We start from the raw sequence: 18,659 nt of genomic DNA on the forward strand, positions 1-18,659 counted from the left end.
AAGTATAATTTTGTGCCTCTGTTTTGCTTGTATGGCTCTCTGGATATGAAGACTTGTAATTTTTCTTGCTTTTTTTGTAGGTTTTTTTTCAATTTTACTCAATGGGCATTCTACCTATTTGTCTTTGTCGCTGCCAGTGTGGTAATAACAACTAAAATTGTTATTGGCTGTCTTTGGATCTTAAAATGTTTTAACAACAACAAGCATTTGGGCTCAGTTGGTGATTCACTTCAGAACTACAAAAATTTACTGTAATTGCAACAGAGCCTGTGATAGGATCTATGGTTATTATTAATATATAATCCTATGTCTAGGCATTTTTAGTTACTGATTAGCCAGATTTCCATACAAGTATAAAAGTGGAGAAGTTTAACCACAAAGATGGGGTGATAATATTTGTAAATACTGTTGTAGTGAGAGCTGAGAAGCAGTCATAATATCCCATAATAAAGTCTGTGTGCCAGGATAGTGGTGTGTGCCTAAGGGCGTTGGCTTTGTTACCGTTAGGATATGGGCTCTTGAGAAGGAATGTAAAGACAGAACTTCCTCATGATGTAGGCCACTTGGGAAATTTTTTTTTCCTGATGATTTACATAAGTCTTTTACCAAGGAAGGAACATAGGAGTCTTTCCTGCTTTACAGATGAGAAAATGGAGTTACAGTTGCTGAGTGACCGAATTGTTTCACCTCTCTAACAGATGTTCAATAAAACCCATTTTCTCTAATCTCTGCTGTGTGATTTGGTAGTAAGAAGGAGCTGCAGTTTTTGTGGTAGTCTCTTCATTTAGGACAGAAGAAAGCAATTTTTAAAATCCCCAAAGGAATGCTACAAAACCTCATGAGTTCCCTAGCAGCAGTGTGCTGCTGAAATGGGAGTTCTTCATCTCCAGTGTGTAGTAGGTAGGGAACAGCTATGGTTTATCAGATCTCTGTTTCCATGGGCTTGGGAAGTAGTGAATGTGTATTTATTAATTCATCTCATATTGAATAAGCAGCAATGTAAGAGCACCTCTTCCATGTTTATTTTCTATGATTTAAAAAATCTTAACAGTAGCTTCCTGAAAGCTTTCAAGAGTATGACAGAGATCATCATGTTCTTGCATGCTGTGCTAAGGTGATGAATGGATGATGAATGGGCCTTGAAGGCATTTGAAAAAAAATCCAACAAAGCAGGGAAAGCCACTAACCTGACCTCAAAGAATCTGCTGGCTGGAGGGAAACCTTCGTGAGATAGGGAAATGAAAAATTAATGGAAGCCTACTTGGATGCAGTATGTTTTAGACAGCAAGTGCATTGCTCACGAAGTTATTTGGGCCTTAAATGACTTCATATGTATGTATGTAACAATTACATACATAACATAACTAAAACCTGTTTTAAACCTGTTTCCTTCTACCTCTCCAAAACCATAGATCATATTCCATTGATTAGATTCTTCTATTTCAGGTTTGAGGGTCTTTCCTCCTTTTTCATCACACATTTGTAATATGAAATATTTCATTTGACTAATTACCTTTATTTAATGACTAATCTGGCTTTATGCAAGTTCATTTGGACACACTGGGTGATTGCTTCCTCTTTCTGACTTTAGGGTAAAATACTTACATGAAATATAATGGCAAAGGAGGCTCCTGCTCCAGTCAGTTTACATTGTGTGGGCTGTGAGAGACTGAAGGCTCTGTATGGGGCACTTCACTATGTGATGGGGTCTACATCCATCTATAGGTGTCTTTGTGTTAAATTTCTGTTTATATTAAATTCAGAGATTCACTACCTGAGAACTGTAATATTATGGCCTTAAAGGTTACGGAATCTTTCAAAATGCTTCTTCCACATTTTTTATTCAGTACCTTTATCAGCAGAAAAGTCTCATTGCTACAGAAGCAAGAAGATGTGAAAATGTAATGATGAGGAAGAGAAGGTGATGCCTTGTGAAGGCTGACCTAGAACAGAGACTAGACAGAGCTAAAGAATAAAGTAGGGATTTATTAGCAGGCCTCAATAGATCCACCTTGGGCAGCACAAGAGCCCAGCCAGGGCTACACTGCAGGTGAGCCCAAAATGGTCACAAGAATGGATGACTGGGCACAGGGTCTCACAGTTTTATAAGTTCTGGTCCATTAGCATATTGGAGTTAATTGTCCAATTACAGCTTTAGCCCATGATGTCCCATCCTTCTTGTTTTTCTCTCTTCAGTTCACCATTGTTTATGCTCTTGGGCCTGAGATCTGGATCGGCCATCCTTGGGTCCCCAGCTAGAGAAGGAATTGTTTTGTCTCCCTACTCTGTGAAGAGAGCTTACCATCCCCTAATATGAAGCCCAGACCCACATACTAAAGCAACACAGAATCTGAAAAATAGAAAAGCTAAAACCTGAGGCATCAAAGGTGCTGAATGAAATTAAGGGGTGATAATTTGTTCTTCAGTTTCTTGCCTTGAATGAGTCTGAATGGAGATAACTTTTGATAACTCTGAGGGATCAGGACCAAGGAAGGCATTTTCCCAGGTCATATTGAAAGAGAGGAGGTGGCAAGTTGGTAGCTCCCTCTGTATTCTTAGCTTTGTTGAAGACCTGAAGTGTGGTTTTGAAGTCATAAGTGTGTATAGATTGTGGCCACACTGGAGTCACACACTAAGACAACAGAATTTCCTTCTTTGTAGATAACAAGTGTTTCCATGAGTCATAGAATTAAATTAGCTTTTACTTCCCCTCAGCTCCTCAATCTTTTTTGTCATAAGGCTGACTGATTTTGATATCTAAAAAAAAATTGGCTCCAGTTGAAACTTACCCTGGATCAAGAATAAGGGCTCCCCTCTATGGATTTACTGGCATCAAGGAGAGGGGTTGAAGGCAACCTTTCTATGACAGGAGGACTATCTTCTATAGAAACATCTATTTTCATAAAGCACATTAGGATTTCATATTTATATTGCCCTGCTCTTTTGTCAAACTTAGATTAGAAATTGGCTACTGGGTTTAAGCACTGCTGTGGAGAAAGATAATTGAAGTGTGATCCTATAAATTTGATTTCCTTTAGGAAGCTATGTGGATAAAGTTTTTAGTACTTGCAATGGCAAAGAAAAAAATGCAAATATGAACAGCAGGAAATGGCTGCATGTGGGTCTGTCTGAGCCACTAGAGAAGGCTGCAGGAGGACCTGAAGTGGTCATTCTGGAGGCAGTGCTGGCTGGTATTAGCCAGGGTTGTCTGAAGGAGGGAGCTCTTACTTTTTTTGTTCCCCTGAATTAGTGTATTTCATAATAAATGAAAATGTTGAAAGTCTTATTTTTTACTTTTCTCTTTCATGAGAGTACAGATTTTGAAGACTATTTCTCAGGGATAGGTTGCCAGCATTTCAGAAATAGCCACATATGGCAAGAAGTAAACTCAGTCTTGTTGTTGAACTTAGACTTGGACTGCCCCCTTCTGCTAGCAGGGGTTAGAGCTTCTTGTTAGTGCTCAGGAAAAAGGCTGTGGCGCCCTTTACTGCCATGCCTGCTTCACTGGAGCTTGGTCACAACCTTTCCTTGCAGTGCAAAGCTGTTCTTGAGGTCTGCCATAAGTTTCCAATTGCTAAAATCTCTCTTGGACTGTGTCTGTTTTATGCATGGAAACCGCAGTGACTGTGGCTATGACAATGGCCGTGTTTTGGGGCTTGTCCTGTTTCCAGAATTGGAAATAAAGGGTTTTAAAACCTGCAGACTTTGAAGTCTCAACTAATGTAGGAGAATTGTTTTTGTTAACGCTTTTTTCAAGTTGTCAATGCTTTCCTGAAATCGACATGATTTCATGGCACTGCTGGATATAACTGAAGATATGAGAGTTTGTGATTTTGTCAGTAAGAATTGTTTGATCCAACTCCAGCAAAAATGTTATGTGATATAATAGCTCTGAAATTGCTTGAGGCATTATGAAATTACATTGCAGCATGAGGCTTATTCTGCTTAGTAAAATGTGGGAGGATTTAGCTTTTCTTTATTTTTTTCTTTTTCTTGTCCTCTTCCCTAGGAATGTTTCGGAAAAATGAAGACTTGACTCCATCCCAGAGGTGTTTAGCTGTAAGGTAGGCTTTCAGACATCCTGTTCTGGGGATGTTTTGTGTATTTTCTTAATGCTCTGTGCAGTTTCTACAGCTCAGGTTCAAGATAGAGTTTACAAGCTCATATAAAACAGATCCATATTTTTATATATTTTTTGTTTAATTTGTATATCTGTTCTTCTGAAAAATATCACTAGGAATAGATTTTATAGTTACTTAGAGCATTCTAAGTTCTATGCAATCTATGCAAATGACTGCCATATCAGATAGGAGACTAGTAAACAGTACATGCATGAAGTAGTTGGTGAAGAAACATTGTTAAATTCTGTTTTTCAGTATTTAACTTGCCTTTTCTCAGTTCTTTATTCGGGACACTTGAAAATAGTATGTTGCTTTGGGCAAGAGAGTGTTGAGACATTTGTTTTAATTGAAATTATTGCAAATTAGCCCAAACCTTTGTTTATTGATTCAATTGTTGAGGGGAAAAATAGTTTATACAGTTGAACAAACACTTAGGAAAACAGCCCTCCCTTTCCTTCCTCAGGCTCAGCTTCAGTCAAACACCTCTGCTGGGCAAGGAGAGACTCAGTAGAGTTCAGGAGGTCTGTCTCACAATGCCCAGTATGGACTGGAAAGAAATGCTGTGTGTAGAATGTTTCAAGCTGTGATTACAAAAGACAGACAGACTGCTCTTGTCCATGTGGTTTTTACTGCAGTTAGTGTGTGTGGTAGCATGGAGTGTGACTTTTCCTACTGTGGAAATCCTGAAGAACTACACAACCCATCTCACCAGTTGCTTGTCTTTGAATTACAGACGCATGCCAAGTCTACTGGAGTATTTAAGTTACAACTGTAATTTCATGGGTATCCTGGCAGGCCCGTTATGCTCTTACAAAGACTATATTACTTTCATTGAAGGCAGATCATACCAACTGCAACAGTCTGAAGCAAATGGGAAGGAAGATACAAAGTATGAACAAACGGATCCTTCCCCAAATGTAAGATGTGTGACTCTTGCAGTGCTGATGCTTATGGAATCATTGCATGGAAAGCTTGGTTTGCACTCTTCATTTACAGGCATAACTGCTGAGCTGAGTCTGGAGTTCATTCATCAACGGAATAGTTCCCCGTTCAAAAAGTTACATGCTTATTTTTTAAAGGCAGGTTTTCTCCATGGTTTCCAGTCTGGATCTTGTGGATAAAAGCAGATTAATTTGGAGCTTCCTAACAAGTTTATATGGTAAAAAGCCACCTTTAAATGGAAACTGTTCACGCATGTTCACTTCAAAGCATATACTGTGCATAAAAACCCAGTCATATGTAACAAATTGAAAAGGTCATAGAAGTAGTTTCATTTTTCATGCTTGCAGTCATGTAGAGAGGTATTAAAGAAGGATTTTGATCTGAAGGTGTGGTAAAATATGTACTACCCATAACACTATGAACAATACTTCAGGACACATAAGTCTTTTTTTCCTTCGGTCAACAGAAGAGAAGAGACCAAATTTTTTTCTTTGGTCAACCGGGGAAGAGACCAAATACATAGAAAAGATAATCCAGTTGATCATGCCTTACAGGAGAGATTGTATGACCTGAATTTATATCAAAAGCTCACAAAACTTTTAAAATTTAGTCCAATTAGGTTAATGCCCAGAGTATTGAATATTATCTTTTCACTCTTTTCATATTGTCTGAAGTAGTAATGTATCAGGCGTTTAAATTTACATGTGCCTAAGATAATTCTTACCTCCCATAAGAGGCAGATTTATCATGGGGTCACATGGGTGGCTTTTGCTAATTCCAGCACCAGTTGTCCATGTTCTGCTTGTCTTGTGAGACCAGCTGTTGCTGGAGCAGATGGAGGTGTTTTCTCACATGGAGCTGCTTGTCTTGTCCTACCATCTAGAGGTCATGGCCCCACAGCTGGGCCGACAGGGAGTGCTTCCCAATCACTTGGGGCATCTCCAACCACTTCCACCCTTGGAAAGGTAGATGAGGACTCTTAGCATGCTCCATTCTACCAATCTCGTGTGATTGTAGTAACTTGCACGACTGAAATCTAAACTCGTGGCTGGAGGATGATAACACTTGAAGGTGCTCCACGAATTGACAGAGCACGTAAGCTCATGCAAGTGAGCTGTGGAACATGTTAGGAAGGGTGAGACGCTGAGAATTCCTTGTGTAGATCAGCATCACATGGCCCATACTCTGCTTTGATGTGTTGTATCCATGAAGTTGCAGGCACTTTTGTTTCTAAATGTTGTTTTGGCCCAGTAAAGTCTTGTGTACTAAAATCCTATTTCTGCAGAAAAGTGTTATGTAGTAAAATTATTGCAAATAAATGGAGATAAACCAAACCTGCCTGTATCAGTACTTCTGGACACACATCCACTGATTGCCTGATAGGACTTCCTGGCTTTTTACCACATAAACTTGCTAGTACTATGGATGAGGCCAATAGAAATAAATATAAACCTATGATGGCTTCTTCTTTCAGGTAAGTGCTTGTCCTTAAAATTATTTGCTCTTAAGATGCTTGAAACTTTTGCAATTTATGCTGCATTAGCTTTTGACATAAAAACAAAGAGAAGCTGTTTATGCTCCTGATATTTCATCTCCCAACTGGTGTTAGAGAAATCTGGCTGCATTTTATAACACCAGTGAGTATTGTGTGCTTTTGGAGAAAGATGAATGACACAATTTCACTGCATTTGCTGTATCAATTAAAATCTGTCTTGTTGTAGAAGAATATTTAAATACCATTAACTTTATATTAATACTTTAAATTTGTTATTATTTCAAGAAGAATAAATTTTTAGGTAACTCAAAAAAATTTGAAATGTAGTGGGGATCAGCAAATGTCAATGTCATAAATAAAAAAGAATCCTTGAGCTGAGTTACAGTAAGTTTCATTTATTGTTAAATACAATTACATAACTGAAGTAGTTCGTGCCAGCCTCCTCCTCTATAATGTGTGTTGACTGCATGATGTAAACTTGGATTAGTACTTTTGCTGTGTTCATTGCATGTTAGATGAAACAAGTCACCATATTAAAACTTACTTCTTATATCCCTCCTATTGTGCCTTTTTGCAAGCTATCAGTTGTTGGTGCTCAAAGTGGTGTCAACTCTCAGAAATTAATATCTGTCTTTGTAAGTTTCTTTTTATTATGGCTACCCTTAAAATACAAGATTCCTATCAGCAGATATCTGCTTTCTTGCTTATTATGCAGAATCTTCCTACAGGTTATACTGTTCTTGCTTAAATATCTATAGTTTTTGTCTGAGGTACCAACCTCCCCAGAATGTGCTTTAATACCATTCAGTATTATGTATCAAGTACTGATTCTTTATCAAATCAAGAACAAGTTCATTCAAATAAAAGTTTTGAAGATTCCTCTCTACTTTTTAAAATCTATTTTTATATGTTATACATGTTTATGCAGTAATTTATTTCTAAAATTTGTGAGCTCTGTGAGTGTTTTACCTTTATTTCTTCAATTAGGGGTTCAGGAGCAGCTTTCTTTCTCCAATTAGGTATCTAGCTTTCGATCTAATTATATTCCCATCTAATTTATGCACATCTAGTTTTGTCCTGGCAATGTCTTCTAGCTTAAGTACCTCCTTTCCTTCCCAGTGTTGATCATGTTTCATATTTCTATACAGGTATGCTCAGTTGTTCATCAAAACTGGATGAGACAGGTCTTTTTACCTTTTTGTTGTAAAATAATTTGTATTTTATGCTTCTTCTGAGGTCAAAGTTATCCTGCATTTTACTGTCTTTTAATTCCTTAACAGAACAGTTATTTTGCTATGTTGAAAACTTAAAATTTAAGTAAATTAAATGAAACTTCAAATTACTTCATCCTTGTAAAAATTGACCAACCCTCTTATGTGACTGTGCAATTCAGTGATTTCCCATTTATGCCTTGGCAAAAAAAGGTTAATTAAATAATAGGAAGTGAATGAATGTTTTACCAAGTGCATTTCAATAGGTAATTGAAAAATTGAACAATGATTTTGTTGGTGTCATTGCACAGTGTTGTAGTTTGAGTCAGATAATTTGATTTGTCTGAAACTAACTTGTCATGAAAAAACAAACAAAAACCCACCAAAACCTACCAGACATACCACTACACCTTCCCACCAAAAAAAATTCCAACAAACCAACCCCCTCCTGCAAAATGCCAAAAATCTAGGTTTTCATCTGATTTGTTTCTCTGACTCAACCTAAGGAGCAGGAGCCAAACCTGCAGGGAGGGAGTGGAGGCAGGGCAGGACTGCTTTGCATTGCAACCTGTGTTTGGCTTGGCCTCAGAAACTCTGCTTAAACCAGTCGTGGAAACAGCAGCTCCCCAGAGGTGGGAGATTTATTTCCACCACAATTTTCTAAGGATGCTGTTATTCCTGATTCTGGTCCCTGTAAGTGGTGTCAGAGTGCTGGGATTGATAATTATTGAGTGAAGTAGTGTAATTTAAAAAAAATGTTTAATTCATGGCACAGTACTGTATGAGTTCATTATTTTTTCTTAAAATAAATTTTGTTGAAAACCTGATGCTCCTTCATAAAAGAAGTGTTTTCACCTCCACAATTTAGTTAACAACCTTCAGAGAAATGCAAAGCCTATTTGGTTTTGAATAAGCAGGTGAATGACATCTGTTTACTAATAGAAAAATACCCAAATAGAGGCAGTGGCACAAGGCAGGTCTTTGAATAGAGATAACATTATAAGTGGCCAAAACATTTTTTGAGACTTTGTGGTCATCTTCAGATGGAAAGAACCTATTTTATATATTCATACTTATGTTTTAACTTGCACGTTACTGTTACCAGCTTATTGTTTCTCCTGCAGAATTGAACATGACTTGTAATTATGGCTTAGGCCTTTAAGTTAAATCCTTGCAAATGTCTTCAAACTTGGGCTGATGCCTTCTGATACTTACAAATATCAGACTTTTGTATTTGTCAGATACTGCTTACCAGAATTAAAGATTCATTAGTATTAGTAGTAACTGATTTTATGAACATACATTTCTATTGAAGATCCTGAAGGTGTTAAGCCAACTGAACTTTCCCTCTGCTGTAGCAAAGAGAGGGATTGTGAATAGTTATGAAGTAACAAAGGAATGCTTTTAGGAAAACTGATGCTCTTCACATTGAACTCTTGTAATAGAATAAAGTATTAAAATGAAGTTCATTAGAAAGCAAATATAACAAAAAATTAAGCACCAGCTTTAACCATTAATAGGTAGTTGCCTCCTGAATTATCTGGCTGATGTTTTTTGTGAAATCGTTGGGACTCCTGATCCCCTCTGAAATATCTTCTGAGATGAGCCAAGTGAAATATATGCAATATCCAAAAATACCCTCACTGTCTTCCAGCTTTTCCAAGTCTCACTCTTTAATCAGCTTGTACCACTTCTTACATCTGTGCAACTGGGTGAATCTTGATATGTTGTGTCTTGCCAAAGTGTGTGCTTTCAGTTGGACATTTACTGCCCCATTCTGTATCATGGAAAAAAATTGCCCTTTATTTCGGAACTAGATGTTGAGCTGAACTCTCAGTGAAGCAGGATGTTATCTTTAAAAGTTTGGATGGGTGTACTGGAAGCAGCACAGACAGATTCTGGTTATATTTTTGTTCTGATGCTTCAAACAAAAGTAGATTGATTGTTTTCTTGTCAAGTGTAGTATCTGTGTAATTGTAATGTAAATTAAAACAGTAATGTTTAAATATTGAGATTGCATAAAACAAAAGCTTGAAAATTACATTTCAATGAATTAGCTCTCAAGCTTCTCTTGCTGATGCCTGCTTTAGTATGTTACTGAGGTCTTTCACAAAATATGGTGTCTGCCTTTGGGATGTGGATCAGACTAGAGGCTTAAAGCAGTCAGTGTCAGGCATATATTGCTTATATTGCTCTGTATGTTTTATAATAGAACCTTAGAAAAGTTCTAGTGAAGATACATACTCTTTACTGTGGTGGTTATAGCAAAGCTGAGTTTTGAGAAAATTTGAGTAGGTCCTATCTAAACACCACACTTGTACATATCTGTGAGCATTTATTTGTACCATTGTAGCTTGATCACTCTGATTGGGAAAACAGGTCCATCTAGAACTGATTGGCTGAAATTTGGGCTGAAATTCATACATAATTTCAGTATTTTAGTTGGTTTAGAATTTAGATGCTTTGATAATGTAACAGAGAGGATTGATGTATTGAGTTGGGCAGAAATTGAACACCTGCATTATGCCAAGGGTCCTGAAAAGAAACTGAAGTTTTGCCATTGTTCTGGAATCTCTGCAGTAATAATCTTACTTTGTCCTAGATTATATGTTTTGTGTTATGATGTCTTAACAATTTAATTGCTTCAGCAATTTGACAAGAAAATAAGGAAAAAAACCTGACTCGCAGAAGGTGCTCTGGTTATTAAAAGTTTTAGAGACTCACTGTAGTCAGACTGGATTTATTGTTTTGACCATGGGAAGTGATGCTCACAACTTGATCAATATAACAACATTCCTTGAGTCTCTGTAAAACAGGCATTTTTTATAAACTATTTTATAGTTGCTTGTATATATATTACTGAAAAATTAGCATATATGTATGTCTGTATAGGGAAGGAAGATTATAACTTTCCTTTGTTTCCAAAAGATAAACAAAAAAATGAAGCTTACAGAATCTCCCTTAAATTTTCAGATAGCCGTGGCACAGAAGCTCTTGATCTGTGGACTGTCCTTACTCTTCCACATGACTATTACAAAAACTTTGCCTGTGGAATACAATATTGATGATAACTTCAGAGCTACAGCATCATGGCCTGTAAGGTTTTTCTACCTGTATGTGTCTCTTATGGCTGCCAGACCCAAGTATTATTTTGCATGGACTTTAGGTAAGTATATGTTTAAAAATATAATAATAACAGAAAGAGCATTGATGAGTATCAAAGAGTACTGAGACTCATCTGAGATGTGCACACTTCAGTGTGTATTAAAAAGTGGCAGTGCCCTCTTGAGGCCTTAGGGAAACCTGATTGCATTTAAGTCTTTCAAGGTATTAAGTACATTGAATAGTGCCTCTTTTTGGGAAGTGATCACTCTCTTTTTAAAAGGTGATAGTGTTCCAATGAACAGTAACTTTAAAAAAAGAAAAAGTAGTAGTAAATCTAATCTGATGTGCAATCCTTTTTGTTTATGATTTTTAAAAATTGATTTTGATACCTTTGTTTTTGGCATATCTTCAGAGTTAATTTTAACCTCTTTCTGTGGTTAGTTATCAGAAATTTGCTTGATGTTATTCAATCACAAAAGAAAATTAATACTTTGGAATTCAGGTACATGATACTGTTGTGAATAGTAGGTGGCATTTTCAGAATTTGATGGGTGACACTTCAGTTTTAGCCTTAGTTTACTAAAAGTTTGAATGACAGGTGGGATAACGTGCTTAGTTACTTATTTAAGACACTTGAATAGGTTATACCATTTAAAGAATATTTTGCATTTCCCTTCATGTTCCTTGTAAAAAAACAATGTGTACAACAGGAAGATGCTTTATTTAAGTAAGCTGACGTCTTGAAAGTGGCTCACACAACAGATTTCTTCAGCTTCCTCCTCCTCTCCAGTTTTGCATATTTGTCTGATAGTTCTTTTGAGAGAAAATCTGTGGGAACAATGCAATAAAGAAAGCTTTAGGGTAGCAGAGCAGCATGACTCATTTACAGCTGCTGGTTTCATTCCTGGTCAATGAATTAAATACTTGCAGCTTGTCTGGATATAGTAGTTCTGGGGCTTGTTGTGGAAGTAAATACTTTTGAATATTATGCTCTTATACACCCGTATCATCATCATCTATAAATAGCAGTAGTCATCTGAAAAGTGAATAATTTCAGTTGGGCTTTTTTTGGCCTTTAATACTTCAGTTGGATTCCTCTTTATGCACTTGCTAGCAGTGTCGAGCTAGCATTCCTCTGGTAAATACCAAAGAAAATAAACTATGCCATCTCTGTACTTCTAGTTTGTTAGCCTTCTTCCTTCCACTTTGTCTCATCTAAACCTATAATGGTAGGAGTAGAATGTAAGGGGCTTAAACAGTTTTACTGGATGTTACACCTTTGCATTGTACATTACTATTCTTTACACTTAAAGTGTTAATGAAATTAATTACTTAAAATGAATACTAAAATGCTAGTTAATAAAATTAGTACTTACTCTAGTTACAGTCTTCGCATTCTAGCTTGCAAAAGATTATGGAGTTTGTGTTTCCAGCTGTTTCTAATTGAGCATAAAACTATTGCCCAGTATTTGAAGTTGGCATAGCAATGTCAGATGTAAGGCAGCAAATTTTGTTACTTTCAAAGATATTTAAAAAGGAAATTCACAAGGACGTAAAAATATTATGAATTCAAGCACGTGTCATTTCCTTGTGTGTGGCCATCCTAATTTGGAAAATCAGTTGAGGAAATGTTAGTGTCTGAGCTAACAAAGCTCAGGCAAAGGTGATGACTGAAAGTGACAGGCAGTAGAGATCCCTTGTATTTTCCTGCATAGCCCAGATGACAGTAGAAGCTTTTTCTCCTAAGAAAAAATATTGTTTGCTTGAAACATCTGACCTTTGACATGCATTGTAAACACTTCACATTCAGAGGTGTTGTAACAGTGACCTTGTGCCATTAGTGGAAGTTTGACAAGCTCTGCATTCCTTAGAAAATTCCTGGTTTTGTCTGTTTGGTTTGCACTGCTCTCCATGGGGTGCTGTGAATGTGCACCTGCATGGAGGGAATCACACAATTTAATCTTTATGCTTTAAGCATCATTGTTGCTGCATAATGAAGACCAAAGACATGCATGTGAACATTGAGCTACTGTTTCAAATCATTACAACCAGCTAGCTACTGTTTTGTAGTCTTGATGCATCTCATTGGGTTTGTTTTTCTGTCTGATTGCTCAAGCAAGTCTAAGTCGGTGGTATGGGAGACAGGGAACATCTGTTCTGTGTAGTACCTATTGGTACCTCTCTTTCTTATGCTTTTGTGCAAGTTTTTGAATTGGAAGCTAGTGTTGCTTGGATTGTTTTCTGTTTGTTCAGTTGATCCTCAGTATTTAAAAGAAAAAATAAATGTAGTCTTTAAAATGTGATAAATATTTTGAACAAACTATATGTTGTGTGATTTGTAATACAGACAATTTATAATAATTTGTTTCTTCTTGTCTCATTGCAGCAGATGCAATTAATAATGCAGCGGGGTTTGGTTTTAGAGGCTACGATAAAAATGGAGTTACACGTTGGGATCTAATATCAAATCTGAGAATCCAGCAAATAGAGGTTTGTTTCTGGTTCTTTTGAAAAAAACCCCACATGTCTATGTAGGTAGTTACTCTTAATTTCAATAACTTTTCCTACACATTTGTTCCTTCAGATAGTGAATATGTTCTAAGTCAAAAACGATGTGTTCACACCTTTAAAAAAGGGCAGAAAATAGCCTGTTTTGAACATGTTCTACTTGTCAATTGACTTCCAAAATATTCTGTGGTTATAAGTAGTTGAGTAAATAACTTATTCAACTCATCACAAATTTGGGTGGGGGGATTTATAAATTATACACAAGAATTTTGAAACACATTGTGACACTCTGCAATTACAGAAATAATTAGTTTGTTTTACTTTACAGTTTTCCACAAGTTTCAAGATGTTTCTTGATAACTGGAATATCCAAACAGCTCTTTGGCTCAAAAGGTATTTATTTCTTAAAGGAAATTTTTTTTTCACTGAAGTTTCTGAGATCCGTATTTCTTTGAAGATGGTATAACATTTGGAGCTAACTCCCACAAAACATCACATGTTTAGAAACTGTGCAGGAGATTTTCTTGTAATACTTGAAGTAAAACTTCTGAGTTTAGGACTTCTCTGATAGCATAAACTATCAGGTTATGATAGATTCTGTTTTTCTTCACAGGCCATAGGGAACCTAAAACTGTTAATCTGTGAAGGTGTCTTTTTCCCCTGTCTTAGCATTCAGCCAGAGCATGTTGCTGAGAGCAGCAGGCAAAGTGTACATCTCAGCCTGTGAAAGCTCTGCATTATTTTTAGCCACAGAGTGATACAGGAACTTTGTATGTTCTGTGAGAGGACTTTCTGTGCTCCTTCCATTATTAGTGTATGACAGACATCAAATCCTACAATGTTCTGTCAGCAAAAATTCCAAATGACTCTCTCTCAGCTGCACTCTTTTTCCTTGCCTGGGGAACAGGTACAGTGCCCTGTGAATTCCATCATTCTGCTTCTTTGTGGTAAGGAGAAGGTAGAAGTGTTGATGAGTAGCTCATGGGTGTTGTTTCCCTTCTTCCAGTCAGACTGTTGAGTTGATCTCCTATCCACAAATGCCAGTTTAACTGAGACCCCTATCTTGGGATCACTTAGAGGACTTTACCTCTTATTCTAGGATAGCTGGCAACTGGATGTCTCTTCCACCAAATTTCTTCATAATATGTTCTCTTTCTTCCATAATTTCATCCCTAAATATTTTGCTCATCCAGTTTAAAAAAGAAATTGAATTTTATGTGATTATTCTGGTTGGCTCAATAGTCAATGGAATCTATTGCTAGGACAGTCAACAAAAAATTACATGTTTGCAGGTGTTGAAATGTAGCATTTCAAAAACCAAATATGTAATTTAGCTTTTTTGATTTAATTAGAGAACAGAACTTTAACAGTATTAAAACATAATAGGAAGAGGTTATATTTCAACAAACTTTCAAATCTCCTAAATGGAATGATTCTAAACAAAAATTATCAGTAAAGAAACATAATATTTCTGTTATAAATTGAAAGAAAAAAATGCAAGTCAATTGCTCAGGGTGATTATAAAAGAAGATGTGAAGAAAAATTAAAACATCTCTTTTAATAAGTATTTTTAAAAACAATAATAAAAGAATCCTTGGGGATGGCCTAAATTGATTCTGTCAGAGTGAAAGGGTGTGGAAAGGTGGACGTTCTATGGAAGTTTTGTTGCAAGTAAAATAGGTCCGCAAATAGTAGTAGAGAATGTATACTTTGTTACTAATCATTTGGTTCATTGCAATGCTCCAACAATTTGCAAAGAGGACAAACTCATGGATTACTTTAAACATCCACTTTTTAATAACTCTCTTTTTTTGACATTTATAGAAGTACCTAAAACTTCAGCCATTTATCTCACACGAAATACCAGACATTAGCATTTGTTCTGTTCTTTTCTGATAATTGTAGAAAAGGAACCATCAGTTAAGGCTTGATTGTGTGTAAAAACAGACTTGTAAAAAACACAGTTAATGGAGCTACAGATCACAAAGAGGTTTAGTAAATATTTAATGTAGATCATAGTATACAGCAATTTAAAGGCATTATTGTTACAAGCATGCAAATTAAAATAGATATTTACATAGTATCATATATAGCATAGTTACATATATAACAATATATATCATTATAATGTTTCCTGGCTGGGAAAGCTGTTATGTTCCCCTCAGCCCGTTCTTTCTCTTTTCCAAAGAAACCATCTCACCCCATTTGTCTTTGGTCATGTTTGCAAAAACCTCTGTGGTTCTTGTTGCTCAGTTCTGACATCTTTCCAAACCTCCTGTCGTCTTAGAGTAGATGTAGTACTTCTGCTAAGACCTTCAAGATTTTTTCCCTGGCTTTTTAGAGGCAGAGTTGATTCATTTGAGTGGATTATTTATAATTATTTTCTTTGGGTAATACTGTAATGTGTTAGAAAGGGTGTTTTTCAGCAGCAATCTACTGTTGATTCATGCTTAGCTGATACTCAGTGTTTCATACTGCTGATCCATATTCATACTCAGCTACACTTTTTGAGTAATGTTACAGGAATGGTACTGGTTTGTGTCTTCCACTTTTCTTATTAGATGTTCTATGCTTTGGACTTCATCTTGTTGATTTCAGAACATCCTTCAAGTCTGCCAAGAACATTTTGGATTCTAGTGCTCTGTACTAAGAAAACAATGCCAATCTCGTCCATCCCATCTTCCACCTCAAAAAAGGAAGGGAAGACAAGGTGGAAGAAATACTTCTCAGTCTACCACCTAAGTTAGTAAAGAAATCATAGAACCAGGCTGAAGACAGTACCTTGCTGAACAGTTGATGCATCTTCCCACTTCTAGAGCATTATGGATAACCTGAACCACCTATATTTGAATAGATTTTCTCAACCTGTTGTGATGATCATATTTCCTTCATTTGTTTCTAGGATCATCAAATGAAGTATTTGAACAAGATTTATTATTGCCAAATCCATGGAAGCATTTAAGTTTACTTTTTACTCTTTGTAATTGAAATCTGAGGAATTTTTTTGTACTGTTTTACCCCACTTGCATTGATACAGCTGAAATTTGATTAGTTAATTTAGTGAGTTTTGTTCACTCCTGAATGCTTTCCAGGGATAATTTCAGTGCTTTAAACCAAATAAAGATTGAAGACATGTATCACTTTATTAATGAGATGTAATTAGCCACCAGTCATATACATTTAGAATTAATGGCAGCATTAGAACACATAACATTTCACATGTGTTTAGTGCTTTGGGGTAATAAACATTTTAAAACACTCTTCTGCAACTAATCTCAAGCAGATTTAAAAGCACACCTGTACATACACAATTACATGCAAACTGCACCTCCTCTCCTAAGGATGTGTGGGATACAAAACCCTGCTTGCATGCACTGCCTGTGGGAGATGTGGGTGCTCCAGCTTGGTGTGAATCTGCTGATTTCACATGCCCCCTAGAAAAGCCTGGCACAAATCCATGTGTTTGCAGCTGACAGGGATGAGGCACTGCTCCCTGGCATGGTGCACTGCCCTGACAGGCCCCTGTCTGGATGCAGCTACTCTGTGTCTACCAGGGATGCTCTGTCATGACCAAGACAGAGGTCATTGTGTTGGTGGGGTGACTTCTGGCAGTGTCAAATGAGGTTTTGATGAAAAGTATTTTGCTCCAAGATGTCACCCTGACTCAGCGTACATTTTCCTAATGCTTTGCTGCTCCTGAGGCTGATAGATTCTTTGTCAAAAATGTCTCTATTTACTATTCAGCCTGGCCAGTGTTGCTTTCCTCTTTTAGGTGATCTGTTTTGGGCAAATGTCCTCAGACAGTTGTAAGAATTAGGCCAGCCCCATGTTCTCATCTTAATTGCCACTGTGAATGAAGCCCTTTAGCAAGAGGAGGGAGTTGTGCTCATATCCCACTGAGCACAGTTTTATCATGAGATAAAACTTACCACATCTATTTGACTGAAATAAACTAAATTAGAAAATTACACTTTTAATCTTCCCCTATTAGATCCTGTCTTTTTACCTTCTGTTCTTTAACGTAGACTACATCAGTAGGTTTCAGTAATCTTTATGTGGAAGTTGCAGTAAAGTAGTTAGATTGGTTGTGAATGTTGCGGCTCTCGGTATCATTAGCTTGTTATCTTTGAACAACAGATGTGCATTCTCTTTCTCTCTTACTGGCTATGTGGTTATAAAACCTTTTAACGTATTCGTGTCTATAGCTTTTTTAGTTAAAACTCATTTTTGTATGTTAGCTATAGATTGTGCTCATGCCTGCTTGTGGTGTTTATTTTTGCTTTGTTAGTTTGTATCTGTTTCCATGTTTCCTATTGCTTTTTGGTTTTCAGATCATTAAAGGCATTAAAGAACTCTTGATGAAGCCATATCAGGACTTTACCATGTTTCCTATCATTCTTCCACATCATGATGGTTTGTTATTGTGTCATATAATGTTGTCTTCTAGAAACCACCTTTCTTGGATTCCTTTTTCCCTTCTTCCTTCTAGAATTCCTTATTCTAGGACCTTGCCTAGTAATTCAGAGTCTCAGTTTTAAAATAACGCAGAGTTCAGCATTCTCCTTATTTAATACTCTCTCAGCACTAGAGTATTTATTACAATTTCATGGTCATGCTCACCTAATTGTGTCACACAGATATGTTTTCAAGTGTAGTTTCTTTATTATTCAAAATTGAAGGTAGTTACTAGTTTTCCCCTGTTCCTATAAGCTGCTCTTATTTTATGGAAAACATACCTGACTCATCCCAAGAATCTGGCGGTGGTTTGTGCCTTCCAGTGCAGCTTTTCAAATGCATTCTTTGATGGCTCAAGATCCCTTATTAATGCCAAAGCTCATCTTTGGATGCTTGTGTATCACTTCATTAGAAATAAGGACAATGTGTGATGGCACTGAGCACAAGTTTAGCACTGAGGGCTGGAATCAGGAGCTGTGAATAGCTTTAAGTGTTTTTTGTAAGCCATAATATAGTGACAACATTATTAAATAATAGAAAACTGCAATTGCATTGGAACTTCTTTGTTGGAGATGAAACTGGTAAAAGTATAAATGATAGCTGGGAAGACTGGGTGATTTGTTTCATGTTACTTATCTTGAATTATTTCTGACTTGCTAGAGTGTGCTATGTGTGATGGCACTGAGCACAAGTTTAGCACTGAGGGCTGGAATCAGGAGCTGTGAATAGCTTTAAGTGTTTTTTGTAAGCCATAATATAGTGACAACATTATTAAATAATAGAAAACTGCAATTGCATTGGAACTTCTTTGTTGGAGATGAA

At 36.6% G+C, this 18,659-nt stretch overlaps 1 protein-coding gene across 2 annotated transcripts in view; it reads left to right on the forward strand.

Annotated features, from left to right (window-relative positions):
- MBOAT2 (membrane bound O-acyltransferase domain containing 2) overlaps positions 1-18,659 on the forward strand; it is a 93,235-nt gene that overhangs the window by 64,871 nt on the left and 9,705 nt on the right. For both annotated transcript variants that reach the window (XM_031056423.1, XM_031056422.1), the window contains 5 exons: positions 4,010-4,064; positions 4,855-5,038; positions 10,743-10,935; positions 13,261-13,364; positions 13,711-13,775. In XM_031056423.1, the coding sequence (XP_030912283.1) occupies positions 4,010-4,064; positions 4,855-5,038; positions 10,743-10,935; positions 13,261-13,364; positions 13,711-13,775 (601 nt within the window). The remainder of the gene's footprint in view (positions 1-4,009; positions 4,065-4,854; positions 5,039-10,742; positions 10,936-13,260; positions 13,365-13,710; positions 13,776-18,659) is intronic.

This window comes from Geospiza fortis, unplaced genomic scaffold (assembly GCF_000277835.1).
Source record: "Geospiza fortis unplaced genomic scaffold, GeoFor_1.0 scaffold81, whole genome shotgun sequence".
NCBI lineage: Eukaryota > Metazoa > Chordata > Aves > Passeriformes > Thraupidae > Geospiza > Geospiza fortis.